The 20898-nt window shown below is 32.8% G+C and overlaps 1 protein-coding gene across 1 annotated transcript in view; it reads right to left on the bottom strand.

Moving 5' to 3' along the window:
• The window catches only part of Cwc27 (CWC27 spliceosome associated cyclophilin), a 212955-nt gene that overhangs the window by 110350 nt on the left and 81707 nt on the right, over positions 1–20898 (bottom strand). Inside the window, exon 11 of the mRNA XM_026390852.2 lies at positions 2007–2107. Coding sequence (XP_026246637.2) covers positions 2007–2107 — 101 coding nt within the window. The remainder of the gene's footprint in view (positions 1–2006; positions 2108–20898) is intronic.

Here is a 20898-nt window from a genome sequence, read left to right as displayed (position 1 = left end):
GTAAAGAAATGAGTCATTTAAGACTCACACCTTTCTTTACCTAATTATATTCAGTATCTCAAAGGCAGATAAGAACATATACTGTTTATGTGTAACATAGTCTGTACCTACACAGCATAGTAATTACTGCATTTCTCTCACTCCTAGAAGATCATGAACAATAGAAGCAAGAACTATCCATCTATTACCAACTTAATAGCCCTAGTCCAGGACAGTTCTTGAGACATGGGGGTGCTCATAATTAGAAGCTCAAAAAATGAATAAAATTCCTTAGTAAAAGTTCTTTCTAAACTGAGCACAGTGAGCTCACCTCTAATCCCAGCAGCTCGAGAGACTGAGACAGGAAGATTGTGAGTTTAAAGCCAGCCCTAGTAATGGCGACGCGCTAAGTAACTCAGTGAGACCCTGTCTCTAAATAAAATACAAAATAGGGCTGGGGGTTTAGCTCAGGAGTCCAGTGCCCCTGAGTTTAACCCCCAGTACCCCCCCCAAAAAAAGTTCTTTCTAGTTGAATGGAATTACTTTCATGAGTTTAATATGCTTTTAACTATAAGAAGCAATTCCCTGGGAAAATTATGTATAAAATTAAAAATAAAATAATTCTCAGTGTATTTTTTTCAAATCTTAATACTGCCAATACAGTTTACTTCTGTTCTGGGTTATATTTTGCTTATAATTAGTCATAAATAAATTTACCCATTCTCTTAAATTTCATTTATAATTTGTGCCATTATGGGTGAATTAATTTTTTAGCAATTAGTTTCATTTGAATACATATTTCAGAGACTTTCAATTTGTCATAAAGTACCTGCCTTTATTATAATGGTCACTGGGATATGGTACAAATAATCTAAGCCCTATGCACTTCAAACAGTTTTATGGTATTGCTTGTGCTATTTAAAACAATAAGAATATATTGGCCAAATGTTACCTGCTATTCTATATCAGAGTATGTATGCTTTAGGGCTAGATGCTGTGTTTTTTTGTTTTGTTTTTTTTTTTTTTTTTTTTAGTGGTGCTGGGGATTGAACCCCAGGGCCTCGTGCATACTAGGCAAGTGCTCTACCACTGAGTTACATCTCTAGCCCTCATCCTATTTTTAATATGCCTCTACAGACTATATTTATCTACAGAATCTAGTAGATAATAAAAAGACTTCAAGGTTTCCAAAAGTATGAGGATACAGATGAAATACATGCAAAGCAAATCTATCACATCAAACAGTATACATTATTAGAGGCAAATGAATAAAACTTTCAATCATGATCTACGATTGTAATTTATTGCTGTAAGAAGAAAATGGATTTGAGTGTTCAAGCTGCAATTTTGGAAAATGAACACTACATACTTTATTGTAAAACAGTTTAAAATAAATTAAAGATTTTTAGTGAAAGGAAATAGCTTTTTAGGAAGCTATTCTAGTTTAATTAAAATCATAGTGAAGCACAGAACATATTCAATCTGTACAAAGAGCAAGTGTTGTTTTGATCATTTTTATCAATAGTTTAGATTTCCTGTCTTAACACATGAGGAAAAAGTAAAAACAAAAAGCAATAACACATATTTAATATTATTCAAACCAACACACAAATGTTTATACAAGTCCTAAATATTGGTCCCAAATACTTTTCTATATATTTTTTTAAAGTATGTGATATTTAAAAAATGAGCATCCCATTTCTGTGCATTTTTACTCCAGTTACATGCTATAGCAACAGGAAGTTTTGCTTGATTTTAAGTACTCTCAAATTCTCATTAGGCCTACTTAAGAGCAATAGTTAATATCATGTTTGCATTTAATTTACTTCTCAGAAAAATGTCCTCAGTGGAAATTTATTTTATTAGCTAACTGTCCAAAGCATGTATCTGGGAAACAACACCACCACAAGAAGGAGGGAGGAAAGAAGGAAAAGGAGGAAGGCAGAAGAATAGAGAGGAAGGAAAAAGTTAAGCAAAATGGGAGGAGGAGTTACAAGAGAAAATATAAGCCTGATAAATGGCCTTACCTTCATTTTTTTTCTCTGCTTTTGATGCATTTTCTACTTTTTTTTGTTTTGCTGCTAAGAGTTCTCGCTTTAATTGTCTTGCTTCTTTTCTGAGCTCTTCACTATAAAGCAAAAACAGTTATATGTGAGTATGATGACAAAAAATTGTTTAGCAAAAACAGAAATATAGGTTTTTAGGTGTACTAAGTCTAAGAAAAAGGGAATAATATAATTCACTCATTTTGTTTCTATATACATAAATTTGTTGTACAGAAACACACTAAAATGATATTTTTAAAGTTGTAATTTTTCACCAAAACCTTTCTGAGTTACTACAAAATATTTCTCTTTTCAAGTATATCAAACACAAGAAGGTAAGTAATAAATGACCCAATACCTTCTTAATTCACAAGGATTTAATATTCTAGTTTCAATTAATATTTCATGGTGATTCGAAGTCAAAACAAAAATTTTAATTTAAGTATATTCACTAAACCTGTACTTATACAAAACAATTTGGCTTCAAATTTGTTGAATTCCTGAATTGGCACCACTAATTATCATTTATTAAGCAATTATTACATGCTAGGTCCACTGCTTAAAACTTCAAAAACTAATTTGCATATTCAAACTCAAATTTGTAACTTACTAATACCATAATTTGGCATATAATTTCCTCTTTTGTGAAATGTACCATGCACCAAAGTACTCTGATGATTAATGTACTGCTTTCAGGTGTTAAAGGCAAACAGAGACATGTGTTGATGACATATATGAGAACAAAATCCATTTCTTAGAGGAAATTATTAACTACTCATGTATAAACCTTGCTACAATTTGGATATAGTTTAAGTGTGCCACCTCCCTTAGTCATGTGTTGGAGATTTGGTCACCAGGGTGGGAGTATTGGGAGGTGATAAAATCTTTAAAGATGGTGCCTAGTGGGAGGTCTTTAGATCAAATGCAGGTACCCTAGTCTCTCTCTGGCTTCCTGTTTCAAGATATAATCTTTCTCAGGTGTCATCACCATTGCCATCTGCTATGAGGTGACACAGCTAAGGTGAGGATCCATTCCAGAGACTTCTATGTTGTTTACACATGTAGCAGCCAAAACTAAATGTAAAATAAACCTCATTTTTAAAAAAAGTCTGCTTCAGATATTTTGTTATAGTAACAAAAAAAGCTGACTAATATAAACCCACAAGATCCCTTGTGAATAGTCAAGTTATGTGTGTTGTATCTTTGAATGTCAAGCATCCACTCTATTGTCAATAAAAACTAGACTGGATCAAGGATACTCAGAGAAGCTTGTAAGCTCAAGCAGTCAGCCCACTTTGGAAATGTTCTCCAATGCTCTCCAAGCCAAGGTTTAATTGAATCTTAAAGATCATTCCACACTGATACAACCATTAGTGCTTCCTACCTATCCTAAATCTCATATATCTTTTTACCATTCACTATCCTATATTACATTTACCAAACTGATAAGCTTTATAATGTGCCTGACAGTTCTTTCTGTTTTCCACATGAGAAAAACACAGTCACATTTTGTGTCTGCTTAGACTTCAAGACCCTGAAATCTGAAACAATGCTCTCTGATCAAAATCCATTACCTTTTTACTTTTTCAGTCTTTCATTACTACTGAACTTACACTCACTCATAATAATGAAAGCTAATTCCTTAATTGTTGTTCATGCTCCATCAGCCTCACTGTAATCCTCATTGGCTTTGTACCTATTGTGGATGGTATGGTCATCCATTTCACTAATGTCCTCCTCATCAGCTCCTTTAATTTTCTTGACTTGTTTGACTTTTGCAGATACATCACAATCATCTAAAAGAAATTGTGAATATGGTTTCATGTTGTTCCCCCTCAAGGGATCTGTTCCAGGAGACAAACCTCCAAAGAACAGGGTAACTTTAGATGTGAGATGTTGTCTGGGGATTTGCCCTTGTGACAACTTTTACTGATGATTCCCTTATGCACTCAGGTTTGGGACCCTTGCTTAGCACTTTACTACAGACATTATAGTGTCCCTTTTACAATTTTAAGCACTACTACTTCACTGATCCTTTTATTCAGCAAATAAACATACTCAAATTTCTCTGGACTCTGCCTGAATCAAATGATTATCATCTCCACAAATGGACTCCCTTTCTGAAAGAATAGTTTGCATACACAGTCTACTTCATAATCTCTTGCAATCTATCCCTCTTAATACTCTACTGAAACTGTTTCTATATAAACCAAATTCAATGGCCTTTTTACAGTTCTCTCTTCCTCGTTGGTCTATCATTCAATGATATTAAATACCCTTTCCTTCCTGAAATTCTATCCTAATGAGACTTTTATATCACTTTGGACTCTTGGTTTTCCAATTCTTCTCCTGGTTATTCTTTCTTCTCCTGTCTTACAATTATTGGTATTTTTCTCATCTCCATACCCTGTACTCGTCATTTATCAAACATCATTCCTATATAGGTTGTTCCCAAACCTAGAGGTTTTGCCTGAATTTTGATTCTGTATTTCTAAATTTTGTAACAAACATCTATATAGGTGAGTGTTATCCAAGAAAGGTTAAGTCTACACATATTATTAAAACTTGTTTCATTGTGTTAAATTTTTCAAGTGATTGAGGATTTGCAATGTTGTCAAGGTAAAACATAGGAAAACATAAAGCATTTTAAAGTTTCCAAGCAGTACACTTTGATAAAGCAAAAAGAAAAGCTTAAATTATTTCAAAAGTATTACGTGGACATGCAACCAATACAAAAAAAAAATCAATGTGACAGCATTGTCTTCAAAATCTGGTGTTTATGTTATACTTCTAGCACATCTCAATTTCAACTAGCTACAATTCAAGGACTCTGATCTAGATGGACAACATGCAGATGTCTTGACATAATTACAAATACTTTATTTTCAAACCTTAAGTTATTTCCTTCTTACCCAAATCTATTCCTTCTTCTAAAATGAATCTATTTGATCATAGAACCACTATCTTTCTAACGAACAGATTTTAAAATTGTTTCCTTTCCCTTTCACTGAATCAGTGTTGAAGTATATTTTCCAGTCTCACTCACATATAACAATTCTTCTTGCCAAGTTTAGTCTCTCCTTATGTATGTCTCAGACAAGTGCAGTTACTTCCTCTTTCTTGAAGTTATATGAATACAATTTTAGAAATCTCTTCTTCTTTAGTCAGCATGAGCTCTAATAGAATAGTATAGAACCTACATAGGGAACAGCAACCACATATTTGCTCCATCCACTGAATCTCCCTACCATTTATTATGCTAGTTTGCATATTTTTTAATTTGGTAAGTCATTCAGTAATTTAGATGATGTTTCTGAAGACTAAGCTCTTTAAGGTGACTTTGCAAGTTGAAGAGGAAATGCTACTTTACTAGGCAAAATGAAGCAGATAAGAGAATAATTTCAAATGATGAGGCAAAGAAAGTGTATACCATGGAAGATATTATTGTAGAGACACGGTTGTAAAACACAACTATTAAAAGAGTTAATTTGAATTCAAAAAAGTCCTGACTTAGAAGCTAATTCCATTACTTATTAGTTGAATGATGTGAGAACAGTACTTAACTTCTCAGATTCAGTTCCTCAACTATATAACAGGGGAAAGATGTAAAATATCAAGCACAATACAGGTTCAACAAATGTAGCTATCATTATTTAGGTCATAAGTTTATAATAACACTACTGTTATAGTCTATTTGCTATTTAGGAATATTTCTTAATTATGTTATTATTACACATAATTGCTACCTTTACTATATATGGATCTCAGCTCTGTTCATAATTTTAAAAGGGCACTGAATGCATAATGCTTGCTTCTAAAACTTTATCCTTAAATAGTCATACTAGACATACTACTGAAGTATATAATCTAATACAAAGTGAACAATGATGAATAAAGGCTCAAAAAAGACAAATTGAGAAAGAAAGGTTAAGTCTACACATATTATTAAAACTTGTTTCATTGTGTTAAATTTTTCAAGTCATTTAGGATTTGCAATGTTGTCAAAATCTTTCAGACTATTCAAACATCACCATTTGTTAGTACTTGTGGAATCCATAATTCTTGGGATGAAGGGTAACTTTTTAAACTACTCTTTGGATCAGAGTTTAATTTTAGGGTGCCCAATCTTATATCCTCTGGAATAATCCTATCAGTTGGCACTAGAATATATTTAAATCTGTTAAAATGAGTGTGAAAATTATGTTTGAAGTATATGGCATGGTGTACTGTCACATCAAGGGCTTGCTTTAGAGTTCAGAAAGCATCTTCTTGGCTCCCCTCAAAGCCTAGTTCTACTTGAATGATAAAAGAAATGGCTTTAATAAATTGCTATTAACTGTCAGTTAATTAATTTTTTCTTAATAGGTATGTTTCTAATTTGAATTCACTTGAATGTTAATATTGTTCATATATATCACTGTTAACCACCAGGAAATTCTGCATTATATTATATATATTTTTTATGTTATGTGTATATTTCTATAACATAATATATATAATATATATAAATCTGGTAAATCTATAATATCTCCTGTCCTAATTGAAAAAAATTCCATTTAAAAAAATCATCCTAACAAAGTACTAATAGCCAAAAAATTACAGTAGCCTTTATATATTTAGTAATGGCAAATAAATTACTAATTCATTCAAATATTTCTAATATTTAAATGGTACCATTCTGGGTACAGGCACAGAAATCAAGTTGAAGTTAAAGAACCTAAATTCATTTGTTCTTTAAAGCTCTCAGTTCCCACTTAATCTTCTTGATAATCTGTGATATAGGCATTTTACAAGAAGGCTTACGTTTATGGGCATTAAATAAATACCTTGACTGAAGTCACATACTCTGTAAGTAATAGAGCTAAAAACTGAAGATGAAACTCTAAACACTCTGAATCCTAAGTCTATACTTTTTTTTCATGATGCTACAAACACCTGGGTAAACTTTCAAAAGAAACTTTAATACCAACAAAGGTCATAAACCATGTACATAACAAAAAACAGTACATGATAAAGAGTGTTAACTACCATGAAAAAGAAATAACTGAAGCAATTTTAAATTAAATGAAGGAAAGATTACTGCAAGTTAAACAAGCAATGGCTTCACAAAGAAGGCATCTGAACTGGACCCTGAAAGATGGAAAGGAATTATCCTTGTGAAGTCAGTGTAAAAATGAATCCAAGCAGCATGCCTAAATCTAGACAGAAAAGTGCAAAAACACAGGGTGTATGCTAAAAGGTATTTAGCTATAGAGTAAATAATTTAAAGGTGGAGGAGTAACTAGTAATTAAAAACAGAACTTGGAAGAATACCTGTGGTAAAGTTTAAATGCAAACAGTCAAAATATTTCTTTTCAATATTTTTATACCCTTAAGCTGAAAATTATTTTTACAACAAATTTCTCAACTGCTCTTATTATCTTCACTTTACTATTCATCCATTTTAGTTGCCTTACGAGTAATTCATACACTTCTTAAATTGCTCTCTCAGAAGTAACTTATGTTCTCTTAATCACTAATTCCAATGGTTTACCTTTAGACTTAACAGCCCTTCAGAAGAATGTGACCCTGTTGACCACTTTACTTCTTTCATTTTCTCTGTTGTCTCAGACAGTGTCATGCCAGATTTCTTCCCACCTCTTTGATATTCCTTCTGTTTACACTAGCTTTACTCTTTTACCTTATCTGCTTCTCAGTAGTCCAGTCACAACCCTCATTCCCCTCTTCCTTCCTTATGAATTTCATCCACACTGAGGATTTCAATGTCCTCTATCTTAATGCAACCAGTATACAAAATCAAGACAGCCTGATTCTCTTAATACATTTCTTTTCAAGCTTAAAGTTACATTTCTAACTGCCAGATTAATACCTCCATTAAACATTCTACACAAATGCATCAAAATTATTATATTTAAAGTCAGATTGATCACATTGCCTCCTCAAAAAAAATCACCTTATTCCTTTATCGTATTTATGATAAAGCCACCATAAAGCCTATCATTAGACCCACCTTCTAGTATCACTTCCTTACTTACTATATCCTTCCTTTTTCCTTTAGTCTCTTCCTTTCTGTCAGCAGTGATAGCCATCTGGTTTGGACCATCATGGCTTCACTACTGCAACAACCTCCTACTTACTTGGTCTATATGCCATTGATCTGACCTTTCTTTCATTCATTTTGTAACACACATACTAAATCCTATGACCGTTCTCCCCTGAGCTTCACAGATTCTTAAATCCCACTAAAGTATTCACTAATTTTCTTTCTCAAGTATTTAAGTCCTTCTTTTAATCTGGCTTTGAAATATTTTTTTCATATATATCTCCCATATATCCTCTATGGTTACTTTCAATTTCAGTCAAATCATACTAGTCATAATCACCTTGGCAAACTTTGAGCTTGGATACACATACCCTTTTGTTCAAGCCATTTATGAGACTTAAAATAGTGTTTTATCCCTATTTTCCTACTAAAGTCTTTTTTATCTTTTGGGCTTCATGGAGAAAGTGGTACTTGGGCATAGCAATGGGGAAGGTTTTCTCATCCACAAACTGTGGTTCTATCCAACATATGTATTATAATACTACTGATACAAAGGTTACGGATTACTCTGATTAAGCATCTTACCAGGGGCTTAGGAGAGAGTTATTTTTATAATCCAAATATACTACAATTAACTGACAACTGTTAAATTGCATCAACAGTTTAAAGAACTAAAAATTTTAAAACTTAAATGATACTAATTACTACACTAATGAAATCTACTCTAATGTCACTGATCTCTTTTTTTCCTTTTAAATGTCTATTCTTTGTTTTTTGGTACCAGGGATTAAACCCAGGGGCACTTAACCACAGAACCACATCCTCAGCCATTTTTATTTTTTATTTTGAAACAAGGTCTTGCTATGTTGCTTACGGCCTAGGTAAGTTGCTGAGGTTGGTTTTAATTTGCAATCATCCTGCCTCAGCCTGTGCCACCACTCCTGGAAAAACTAACGTCCATTCTTAACATTCTAAAACATTAGACAAAACAAGTGGAGGAGAGCTTGGTTATCAGATTTAGGCCCCACATCATTAAATAGCCCCAAGGAAGCAATCAATTTTCTTTCTTTACCTCAGTTTTATTATCATATAAGAAGAATGTGAGTAAGATATACATTAATAGTTCTGAAATGCACTACCAAAACTGTTATATAAGTCTAAGAGTTACTATACTACCCAGATGATTTTATTTCTTTTCTTTGGATTTAGGATATTAAAGCACATTATGAATTAAAACAATCTCCTCTTAGTTTTCACATCTAAGGAAATAGTGAGATACCAATATTTTCACATACATTGTAGACAAAAAGAAGTTCAAGAATAGAGATAGTAAGAGGTATTTCGAAATTACCCAAGTCAATAATGGAAATATAAATATGATATAGACATCCTAATTTTTTTATTTGGTTTCCAACTTAACTAACTACCCACTAATGAAAAGTATGTCTAGATTTGTACCTCTCACTTTTATCTTTTTTTTTTTTGCAGTTCTGGGGATTAAACCCAGGGTCTCACACATGGCTAGGCAAGCATTGAGCTACATGCCCAGCTCCACTTTACTTATAAACTAATATTTTTGATATAACAGGAGACACCATGAATAAATAACTACACAGGAAAAATTTAAAATTGTAGTAAGTTATTATAATTTCATTTTTATCAGACAATTTGAATCATTTATTAGTTTTTTAAAGTCCTGAAATTCTTTTTTCCGCATTTTTAATTGGTACATCATAGTTGTATGGTAATGCACATAATGATGGAATTTGTTGTTACATATTCATACATGCACACAATATAACAATATAATTTGGCCAATATTACTCCCCAGCTCTCTCCCTACAGTCTGCCTGCCTTCCACCTCCTGGTCCCTTTCCTCTACTAATCTTCCTTTGATTTTTATGAGACCCTCTCCCTGCTGCTACCTTTCTTTTCCATTTGCCTCTCTAGCTTCCACATATGAGGCAAGTACATGACCCTTGACCTTATGAGTTTGACTTATTTCACTTAACATAATCTAGTTCCATCTATTTTCTTGCAAATGACAATTTTTATGGTTGAATAAGACTTCACTGTGTATATATACTACAACTTCTTTATCCATTCATCTATTGATGGACACTTAGGCTGGTTCCATAGTTTGGCTATTGTGAATTGTGATGCTATAAACATGGGTATCACTGGTATGATGATTTTAATTCTTTAAGATAGATATCAAGGAGTGGTATATCTGGATCATATATGGTGGTTTCATGCCTAGTCTTTTGAGGAACCTCCATTGGAATTTCCATAGTGGTAGTATAATTTACAATCCTATCAATAATCTAAAAGAGTTCCCTGCAATTTTTCTTTAATCCTGCAGCATCTGAACTTGAGACTGAGGATTTAAAATGACAATCGTGGGCTGGGGGTATGGCTCAGCAGTAAGAGTGCTTGACTTGCATGTGTGAGTCCCTGGGTTTGATCCTCAGCACAAAAAAAATTTAAAAAAATGGTAGCTCATATCACTGATAAATTTTCAGTCAGTTTTTATTTATCCCCAGGTAATTTTCTCATTTTCTCTAGTTTCCATGAATGTGCCTTAGAAAAATTTTGAGTTATATATCTATATATCTGTTCCTTTTTCTTTCATGAGAAATATTATCTTACTACAAGGGAGGTGAACTAACACTTACATTTTTAAAAAAAATTGGCAAAGATTATCAAGATTACCTGAGTGTTGGACAAACCTTTGTAGAGATCTTTAATCTACAAAAATCAAATGAAATATGTGTAAACTTCTTACATAAGATGATAAATAAATTTTGCTTAGAGGCTTTGTTAAACAAGCTGATGGCTAAACACATGTCCATTGCAGATCACTGTTTCTTGGACCGTGGATGTACCACTTGTAGTTAGCTTAATCATGCTATTTCCCAACATCTGATAAGAATTCACAACACATGGAAATGATTGAAAACCAAACAGTACAACCTTCATGGTTGTTAGTCTGCTGTTTTAATCACAAAGCTATCAAATATATTTGTAATGATACAACAGCTTGGCTGTTGATGAAATCATAAAATGACCACAATAAAATCCCATCATAAGTACTAACTATAGATGTATGGGATAATTTTTAGGCTTATGGTATCATCAGTTGGAACAGAGACATACATTTACATTGCAGAATATACCATAATATACTGTAGTTACAGATGAATTCTGAAAAAAAAAAAACATTTATTCAGCAAGTATCTAACAAAATGAAACCCGGGAAACCCCATTGTGTGGGTTCAAAGCTCTGTCACCCTTATTACAAGTAGTATGGTATTGGACAACTAAGTAAGCCAATGGAAGCCTCAGTTTCCTCATCTTTAAACAAGAATAATGGTAGGTTTTTGTAAGAAACAAAGATGATTCTGTGGAAGTTACCATACTTAACATGATGCTCGGTCCAGAATATGTACTCAATAGAAATCTGCTTGTGTTATTATTGTTATTGTTCTCACTTCCATCACAAACACTAGTGGTACTCTTACTATTTAAATAATCTAAATAAGAAATTACTGATAAAATGAGAACTCAGTCAAAGTGAGTAACAAGACAAATCTTTCCATTTTTTTTTCATGGATGCAAAGATTTTCAAAGCTTACTGGTAAGTTTTTGAGTTTGATATACTGTTTGGACAAAATATCATTTGCTATAACAGTAAAAAAATGTAAGACTTTAAACAAATTAAAAATTACAAATTTCTTCTATCCAAATTCTGGCCACTAAAAACTTAGACCTTAATTGCTTATTTACTTTCTGTATAATCTAGTTGAAAGGTAAGAAATAAGAAAGCAAACAAAGACATGTATATATATACTTAAAAATTTTATGAGGAAGGCTAACAGAGAACTTATATTATTTTAGTCTAAGTAATTCTGAAAGGTATCATCAGAAAATAAAATTTAATCTCAGAGATATATGTTCTTTGTGCCCTTTATAATCTGTTACATCAATGCTTAGAAATAAAAATCTCTGGCATTAAGAATACTGCAAAGTAGGAAGAAGACAAGGGAATCTAAGTCCATTTGTGCCTTTAGACTTATAATCTTATTTATTTTCTATAAAACACTGCATGTATTTTTAAATAAAAACATGAGATATCTGATATATAATGTCATTAATCTTTGTAAGATTGCTTCCAAATCTTAAGATTTTTTTTAAAAAACAGACTAAATAAATGTAAATCCTGCAACAAACAAACAAACACACAAACAAAAATAAATGTCCATGATTAACACTGGGTAATACTGCTGTACTGTCTAAACACTAAATAAAAGTTTCAGAATCAAACATGTTATTTCATAACAAGAACTTAGCAAATACTTTACAGAAGTGAAGTAAATCTGCTGTGGAAGAAATTCAGTCTTTAGCCATGTGTCCATTCTACAATCCAACTCTACAAATTATATTAATTCAACATGAAAAACAAACAAGACTTCTCTTTCCAGTAAGACAGCATACTAGATAACACAAAAACTCTTGTGATCAAATACCTAGAAGTGCTAAAATGGGAATAATATCATGAGCTTAAATGAGATAATGGGCCATTAGATGAAGTAGTCAGATGAAACACAATCAATTATTCTCTCCTCAAATATCTATCAAGAGACACTGCTCTCTCTTTAGGGGAAAAAAAAAGACAAAACAATGGTAGAGGAAAAATAATTCAAAGATATACAATTTATGGAAAGACACAATCTGTATATACAAAAGGTGTTAATTAATCATAAAAAGGATGATACAAAATGACTGATAACGAAGGTGTCTTGATTAATAACTTTCAAGGATAAGGAGTGAAACCTTTCAGGCAATAAAAACAAGTTAGTATGGGCAGAGGATGGAGGAAGCAGACTGACTTCAGGCTTTTACATAGATAGTACAAGAAGACAAGGGGAAAAATGTCTACAATTTAATGAGGGAAAAGAAAAGGGATACAAGAATATCATATCTAGCCAAGTTATCATTCAGTTATACAGACTGGACACACAATATCAAATACAGAGGAAGATAGAGTATAAAGCTCTGTGAGGCCTTTTTACAGAGTTTATGTTGGTGAAATCTATATAAACAGAATATGCATTAAAATAAAGAACTCAGGAGAATCAACCTAACAAAAGAGGTGAAAGACCTCTACAATGAAAACTACAGAACACTAAAGAAAGAAATTAAATAAGACCTTAGAAAATGGAAAGATCTCCTTTGTTCTTGGATAGGCAGAATTCATATTATCAAAATAACCATACTACCAAAAGCAATATACAGATTTAATGCAATTCCAATCAAAATCCCAATTACATTCCCTCATAGAAAAAGAAAAAGCAGTCATGAAATTCATCTGGAAAAATAAGAGACCAAGAATAGCTAAAACAATCCTTAGCAAGAGGAATGAAGCTGGTGGCATCACTAAACCAGACCATAAACTATACTACAGAGCAATAGTAACAAAAACAGCATGGCATTGGCACCAAAATAGACTTGTAGACCAATGATACAGAATAGAGGACACAGAGACTAACCCACATAATTACAGTTATCTTAAATTAGACAAAGGCACCAAAAACATACATTGAAGAAAAGATAACATCTTCAACAAATGGTGCTGGGAAAACTGGAATTCATATGCAACCAAATGAAATTAAACCCCTATCTCTCACCATGCACAAAATTCAACTCAAAGGGGATCAAGGACCTAGGAATTAAACCAGAGACCCTGCGTCTAATAGAAGAAAAAGTAGACCCAAATCTCCAAAATATCAGATTAGGACTCTCCTTCCTTTATAAGACTCCTATAGTACAAGATTAAAATCAAGAATTAATAAATGGGGTGGATTTATTAAACTAAAAAGCTTCTTCTCAGCAAAAGAAATAATCAGTGAGATGAATAGAGAGCCTTCAGCTTGGCAGCATATTTTTACCACTTGCACATTGGATAGAGCAATCATCTCTAGGATATATAAAGAACTAAAAAAGGCAACCACCAAAAATACAAATAACCCAATCAATAAATGGGCCAAGGACCTGAACAGACACTTCTCAGAAGAGGATATACAATCAATCAACAAATATATGAAAAATGTTCAACATTTCTAGCAATTAGAGAAATGCAAAGCAAAACTACTCTAAGATTTCATCTCACTCCAGTAAGAATGACAGGTATTAAGAATACAAACAACAATAAGCATTGGCAAGGATGTGGGGAAAAAGGCACACTCATATATTGCTGGTGGGACTGCAAAATGGTGCAACCAATCTGGAAAACAGTATGGAGATTCCTTGGAAAACTTGAAATGGAACCACCTTTTGACCCAGCTATCCCATTCCTTGGTCTATACCCAAAGCACTTAAAAATAGCATACTACAGGGACACAGCCACATCAATGTTTACAGCAGTACAATTCACAATAGCTAAACTGTGGAACCAACCTAGACACCCTTCAGTAGATGGATGGATAAAAAAAAATGTGGCACATACAAACAATGGAATATTACTCAGCAATAAAAGAGAATAAAATCATGGCATTTGCAGGTAAAGGGATGGAGTTAGAGAATCTAATATAAGTGAAGTTAGCCAATCTCCCCCACCCCCCAAAAAATGCTGAATGTTTTCTCTGATATAAGGAGGCTGATTCAAAGTGGGGTTGGGAGGGGGAGCAAGAGAGGATTAGATAAACTCCAGATAGGGCAAAGGGATGGGAGGGGAAGGGAGGAGGCATGGGGATAGGAAAGACAGTGAAATGAAATAGACATCATTACCATAAGTACATGTATGAAGACATGAGTACTGTGAATATACTTTGTATACAACCAGAGATATAAAAAATTGTGCTCTATATGTGTAATGCTGTAATGCATTGTGCTGTCATATATAACAAATTACAATAAAAAACAAAATTACAAAAAATAAAGCACTCAGAATTAGAGGTACTAAGGTAAAAGAGATGGCAGTAAAGGATGAATTCATTTAAATATAGAACTAAAGATACACAACTATGAACATTTTCCATACAAATGTTATGAACATCAACAATGTGAAAATAATGATGTAACTAACCCAAATTGGAAACTGAAGGATGAGAAAAGTGAAAAAAAATTTAAGTATCCTAACTTTCTCAACTTTTAGGACAGGTTAATCAGGACAATCTAAAAATTGAATTATGCAGTTTGAAAAAAATCCAATTTCAATATTTTCATAACATTTTTGTGTAAAATGAAGATACTTCTTTAAAATGGAAATATTTATATAGAAATTAGAAATTTCTTTAATCTAGGCTGAGGATGTGGTTCAGTGGTAGAGTGTTTGCATGCGTGAGTCCCAGAAAAAATAAATTTCTTTAATTTTATTTTCATTTAGTATTTTTATGTTAAATTCAAGTAAACTCAAGTAAGGTAAAATACAGAATTTTTAAAAATGCAATATAATTCTCTTTTAGTAAAATCATTTAAGCTTGCTTTGTCCCCTCTCTATATGCATGAAGCAATGTTTAGGAAGAATGATGACTTACTCAATGATTGTTATTGCTGGATATTTTGAGGTGTGTTCTTTTCAATTTTCTATTTACTCTTTCACTAACATATTGTCTTGATATTTTAATAATGATTAGGCATAACTTTTACAAAAAACTAAATTCATTTGAAAAAATTAATAAGTTACATTTGTCACAATATCTGACACTGTGATTCAATATGGAGTTAGTGCAAATAAACAAAGGCATGAACTAAGGGACAAAGTGTATACCAGAATATGAATACTGGAAACTATCAGAGGAAAATGTGGGGGCTGGGAAAGAACGAGTTTGGTGAAAATAAAGAAAGCTTAGATGTAACACATCAGATAAAAATCACTGAGAAAAAGCAGCATATTAAAAAAAAATGTACATCTGAGAAGGATGAGGTCATTTTTGTGAAGGCCATACTTGATAACAGTAACCATTATGTACATTAGTTAGATTTTCCCACAGAGTTCTTGCTTTGCTAAATTTGCTTTACTGACATCCACATTAAGTAAAAGAATGAATACATGGACAAAAGATTTTAAATATAGTACACATGGTATGGATTGAATAAAGAAAAAAAAGTGAAGTGGAAGTTTTCCTGGCTGACCAGCTACTTTGATCAGTATAGACCAGAATGATCTAAAATGGCTTCTAGAGGACAATAAGGTTTTATACAGTGTAACATACAGGGAGATATACACAGATGATCCTCTTAAATCACTGAAACTTTTCACATTTTAAGTTTGGGCACCGTTGGTCCTGTCTGTGTCATCCAATGCAGGTACACATAGGAGGTCTCTCCTTCACCCGCAAACCAGTTCCACCTAACTCCTCAACTATTTGTGATAAGAAGAAAAGTATATCATAAACTTATTCTATTCCACTCAAGAACAAGTTCTAAAATGAGTCATTCTGTTTTAATTACAAAATCAAGTGTACCTAAATGTAGCCTTCCTGATAATAACTATATGATATTGATGTTGATGATGATACTACCATTTTGCCTTGTTTCTAATTCCAGATTCTCCTTACTGGGGTAGGGTGGGAGTTCTCCAGTCTTCCAGTCCTACAGGAAACACTATTTGCTATTTCAATACAGACAAAACTATTATATAAATGGTGCTTTTGCTTACCTGACATTGAAAACTGCCCTTATTTATTGCTTTATTCAATTGGTAAGTTTAGACTCTCAGTACATATGTCTGCCCAAATCAAGGTCACTACACTTTTGCCCTTGTGGCTCTGTGATTTTGCTTGCCTTTAAGTCCCTCTCCAAAGTATAGCTAAAGAAATTTTTAAAGCTCCAAGTTGACCTCATCATTTCCTTGCTATAGCACTACTTAATTCTCAGGATCCAAACTCATTACTATAATGTTCTTCATGGCATCTGTTCTGATTTATTTAACATCTTTATCTCTTATCCTACTTCTCATATGCTTTCTAAACATGTTAAAATCTTATTAGTTCTCAAAACTTACCACAATCATTGACATTGTTCCTTAAGGAAGGCCTAAAACACTTCTCCTTCCCACAGCCTTTCTCCTCATAGCTCACAAGCATTCTCCAGATCTCAGTTTTCATGCCACTTTCTCCACAAAGATTCTTCTGAAACCCCGATACCAAGGTACAAGCTACTTATTACATTTATTCTTGCTGTCACATTTACTGTGTCATATTTTAATGCCCTGTTCACTTCTTCCTCAAGTCCAGTAGTCAAACAAAACTGACATTCCACTTTTGCAACTCTAACAACTTAATCTGACAAATAACAATATTCAGTAGTTGATGAAGATGTCAAACAGAACTAAACTGGTAGTGCTGTAATATTTCATTAACATGGTAGGTTAAAAAGTACAGTTAGCACTAAAAATAATTCTTCACTACTGGCAAAATGTATCAATGATAAAGGTATGTGCCCTTCCACTCAGCAATTTCAGGCATTCATCCTAAGGAGCCAAAGTGTTCAAGAACAAAAAAAAGAATGTATAGGGTATTCATTACAACATTGTTTACAGTAGGGAATTTCCATTTCAAATAACTAGACTACATCATATAAATTACCTAATAAAACCAGAGTATTGTTCCATTTACATAAAAACATGCAACATAAGATTTGAGATGTGGTTTACTAAAATGAAAACAATGTTAGTCCTGTAGAATTCAATTTCATGTGACTTAATGATTTTATAAACTCTTAAGTCTGATTATAAAGATAAACTTATTTTTGTTTAGATAAAGAAATTAAACAGGGTAGCATTTAAAATAATTTTCTTTAAACAAATTTGGTAGGTATTACGAGTCATCCTTCCTTCTGTGCCCTTCTCAAAAATTAAAACACAAATAATAATTAAGAAGTTATATTTAATAAAATAAAAGTTTTCTGGTGTTCAGGGATATTTATTTATTAATTAATTTATTAGGTATCCAGTTGTTAAAACTTTGATTTCCACCACGGTCTCACTGACTACTCTCAACTATTTTGAAGTAAATATATTAAGTAAAGAAGAGAACAAAAGGTGTGACATATTCTGTGGAATAAATTAATTTTATTATAGGGAATGTTCCAATTTGTACCAAGTAATAAATCTATAACTTCAGTGACAGTACAGAGACATGAAGCAAAGATTTCTTAAGCTTTCCATTGCAATTTTACTCTTCATAAGTATGGACAAATACACTGGTTGTATGAATTTGATAAAATTGTGAGACTAACTAAAAAATAATTTGTTCAAATTTGATCTCAACTCTCAAAATGAAACATTTTGGTAACTACACTACTATACACTTTTGGGAGTGAGTCAGTTTTTACACAAAAGTACTATGCCACTAACAGGGTATTTTTGGAGAATTAATACAAACTTTTACTTTTTTATTTTTTAAGCCTCTTTTTAATTCTGAAAAGGGGACAGGGGGAAGAAGCAAGGGGACAGTAAGGGGAGAAGAGGGATGGTTTTTTTTTTTTTTTTCCTAACAGTGAAAAATAGGACTCTAATTTCAGAGGAAAAAAAACCAAACAAACAAAAAACTAAATCTTGTGGCCTTTCCTCTCTAGAGTGTCACATAACACAGAGTAGAGTATATAGCCTAGTGGATACAACAGGCACAGAGCCATAGCAGAGGCCATCACTTGATGTTACCTGACTTTCATAATAAACTTACCTATTCTATGGCTTAAAGATATACTGTAAATGAATCTGCAGATTCTCTGCTTCTGAAACCCTGGGTGGCATTTAGGTGAAAACAAGCTACATCCTGAGGCACTAGTGACTGGATGTAAGGGCTGACTCATTCCTAGGTGATTGCTGCAGAAAATGCCAGTTCTTCTTTTACACAAGTCTATGAAGACTTAACCTCTCCATGGGTTTCCTACTTTGTTACCACCTGGCAGAAAAACAAAATCAAAAAGCCTGCTTGAACTGTGCTACACCACCCCTTCAAGAAAATAAGGACAAGACAGGAGCCAGGAAAAGTACTTTGGAAACTACTTACACCTAATAAAAACATATTTTTAATTTAATCAATGTGAAATCCAAAGTAGTTCAGTCCAATGGAAAAGACACTTTATTTATGTGAGTTCTTAATTTAGGCTCCATTCATGCTTTATGAATAAAAACTACTATTTTATAGAATAAGGTGAACACTTGGCCTTCATGTACCCTTATACTCTTCACTAACCCCATATGAGAAATGTAGCAAGACTCACTATTTGTCCTTAATTTTGTGAATAAACAAAAATTTTGTTTTGCAAAAAAAGCTCATTAAAAATATAAAATCAATAAAGTAATATAATTAAAATTTTACATGGCTGCTTTTACTTTTTTCCCTATCCCAAAAATGCTGTGCTAGCATAACCATGTGTCATTAAACCCTCACATCAAATTCTAAACGGATGTTATTTTTACAGGCAGGAATCAACCACAAGGAATGGTGCTGGGAATTGGAAAGAAGATAGTACATACAAAGATAATGTAGTAAGAAACAGCAAGGCAAATGAAGTAATACTCCAGCTTACATGGACTATAGTGTACAATAAGTAGAAACACAAAGAATAAACCTGGGAGAAAAAAATGATATATTTCACACATACTACAACATCAATATGAAAATAAAATTTTATTGGACATATGAACCTGAAGATCACTTAAGAAAATAATAGGTGCTAGGTGGAAAGTTTTTCAATGGAGTATAGTCTAAATAGCATTTCTAAAATGGTAGCAAATATCATCATTGCCTAAAGAATAGATTATACACATGATGCTGATTCCAGAGTTTCTAATGTTGTAGGTTTGGGTGGGGTATGACATTTCCAATTATAACAAATACGTGGGGCTGGGGCTGAGTGGTAGATCATTGCCTTGTACGTGTGAGGCACTGGCTTCAATCTTCAGCACCACAAAAAGTAAATAAAAGTATTGTGTTTATTAAACAAACAAACAAACAAATATGTAAGGAAGCTACTACTGGTGGGGGGACCAGCTTTTAGAGCCAATGGTTCAAAAGAAATGTTACACATGGAATATGCAAATTTATTATTCTATTAGCTTTGAAAATAAACCTCTTCAAAGAGGTAACAGAATTAGTTACTTTACATTTGGTCAAACTTCAGTATTTATAGTTGGACACACTAAAAACTTAAGAGACAACTGGGAAATGGTACGTAAGTAAATAAAAAAAAATTTCTCTCAGAGTCTTTAGTAAACTCAGGTATTCTCCAGGAGTCAGAGAATAAGCTTCTCTATAAGAGTAATTCATTGCTGCATTTAACAGAGTTTTCATATGACTTTCCTTAAATGTGGTTTGGGGGGACAAGAAGTTTTGGGTGAGGAGAGTAGTCTTCTAACATTTTGATAATTTCTTGATAAATTTCAACAACTGCCATTAGTTTGTGGGTAGTACTGTACTCTGCATTTTTTATGTGTATTCAGAACTGCACTATGTAATATATATAATCAATTCTTTATAAAATACTACTTCAAAAGGATGCAAATCTGGTACGTGATATGGCAGCGAATATACAAAGCTAATGCAACAAACAAAAACAGAACAAATGAGTCTGGAGGTTTATTTTAAAAAGTCCTTCCTCCTCTTCTTCTAAGCAGCCTCTTTCTCTAGAAAGAAGAGGTTAGGATTAGAGGTAAGTCCTAATGTTCTGCATTAAAACTAACCTCCAACTCTCACTATGCTACAGGTATCTTGAAGTGGGGTCTGCTATGTCATTCAGTGAAGTATGGCTCAGGAGGTCAGGTCTACTTAAAAATGCTGAAATATTATGGCTGAGATTACTTTCCCATGTTCCACTAATTTG

The sequence above is a fragment of the Urocitellus parryii genome, chromosome 1, assembly GCF_045843805.1.
Source record: "Urocitellus parryii isolate mUroPar1 chromosome 1, mUroPar1.hap1, whole genome shotgun sequence".
In the NCBI taxonomy this organism is placed as follows: domain Eukaryota; kingdom Metazoa; phylum Chordata; class Mammalia; order Rodentia; family Sciuridae; genus Urocitellus; species Urocitellus parryii.
The sequence above is the reverse complement of the archived record's forward strand: the minus strand, read 5'-3'. Positions and strand labels throughout refer to the sequence as shown.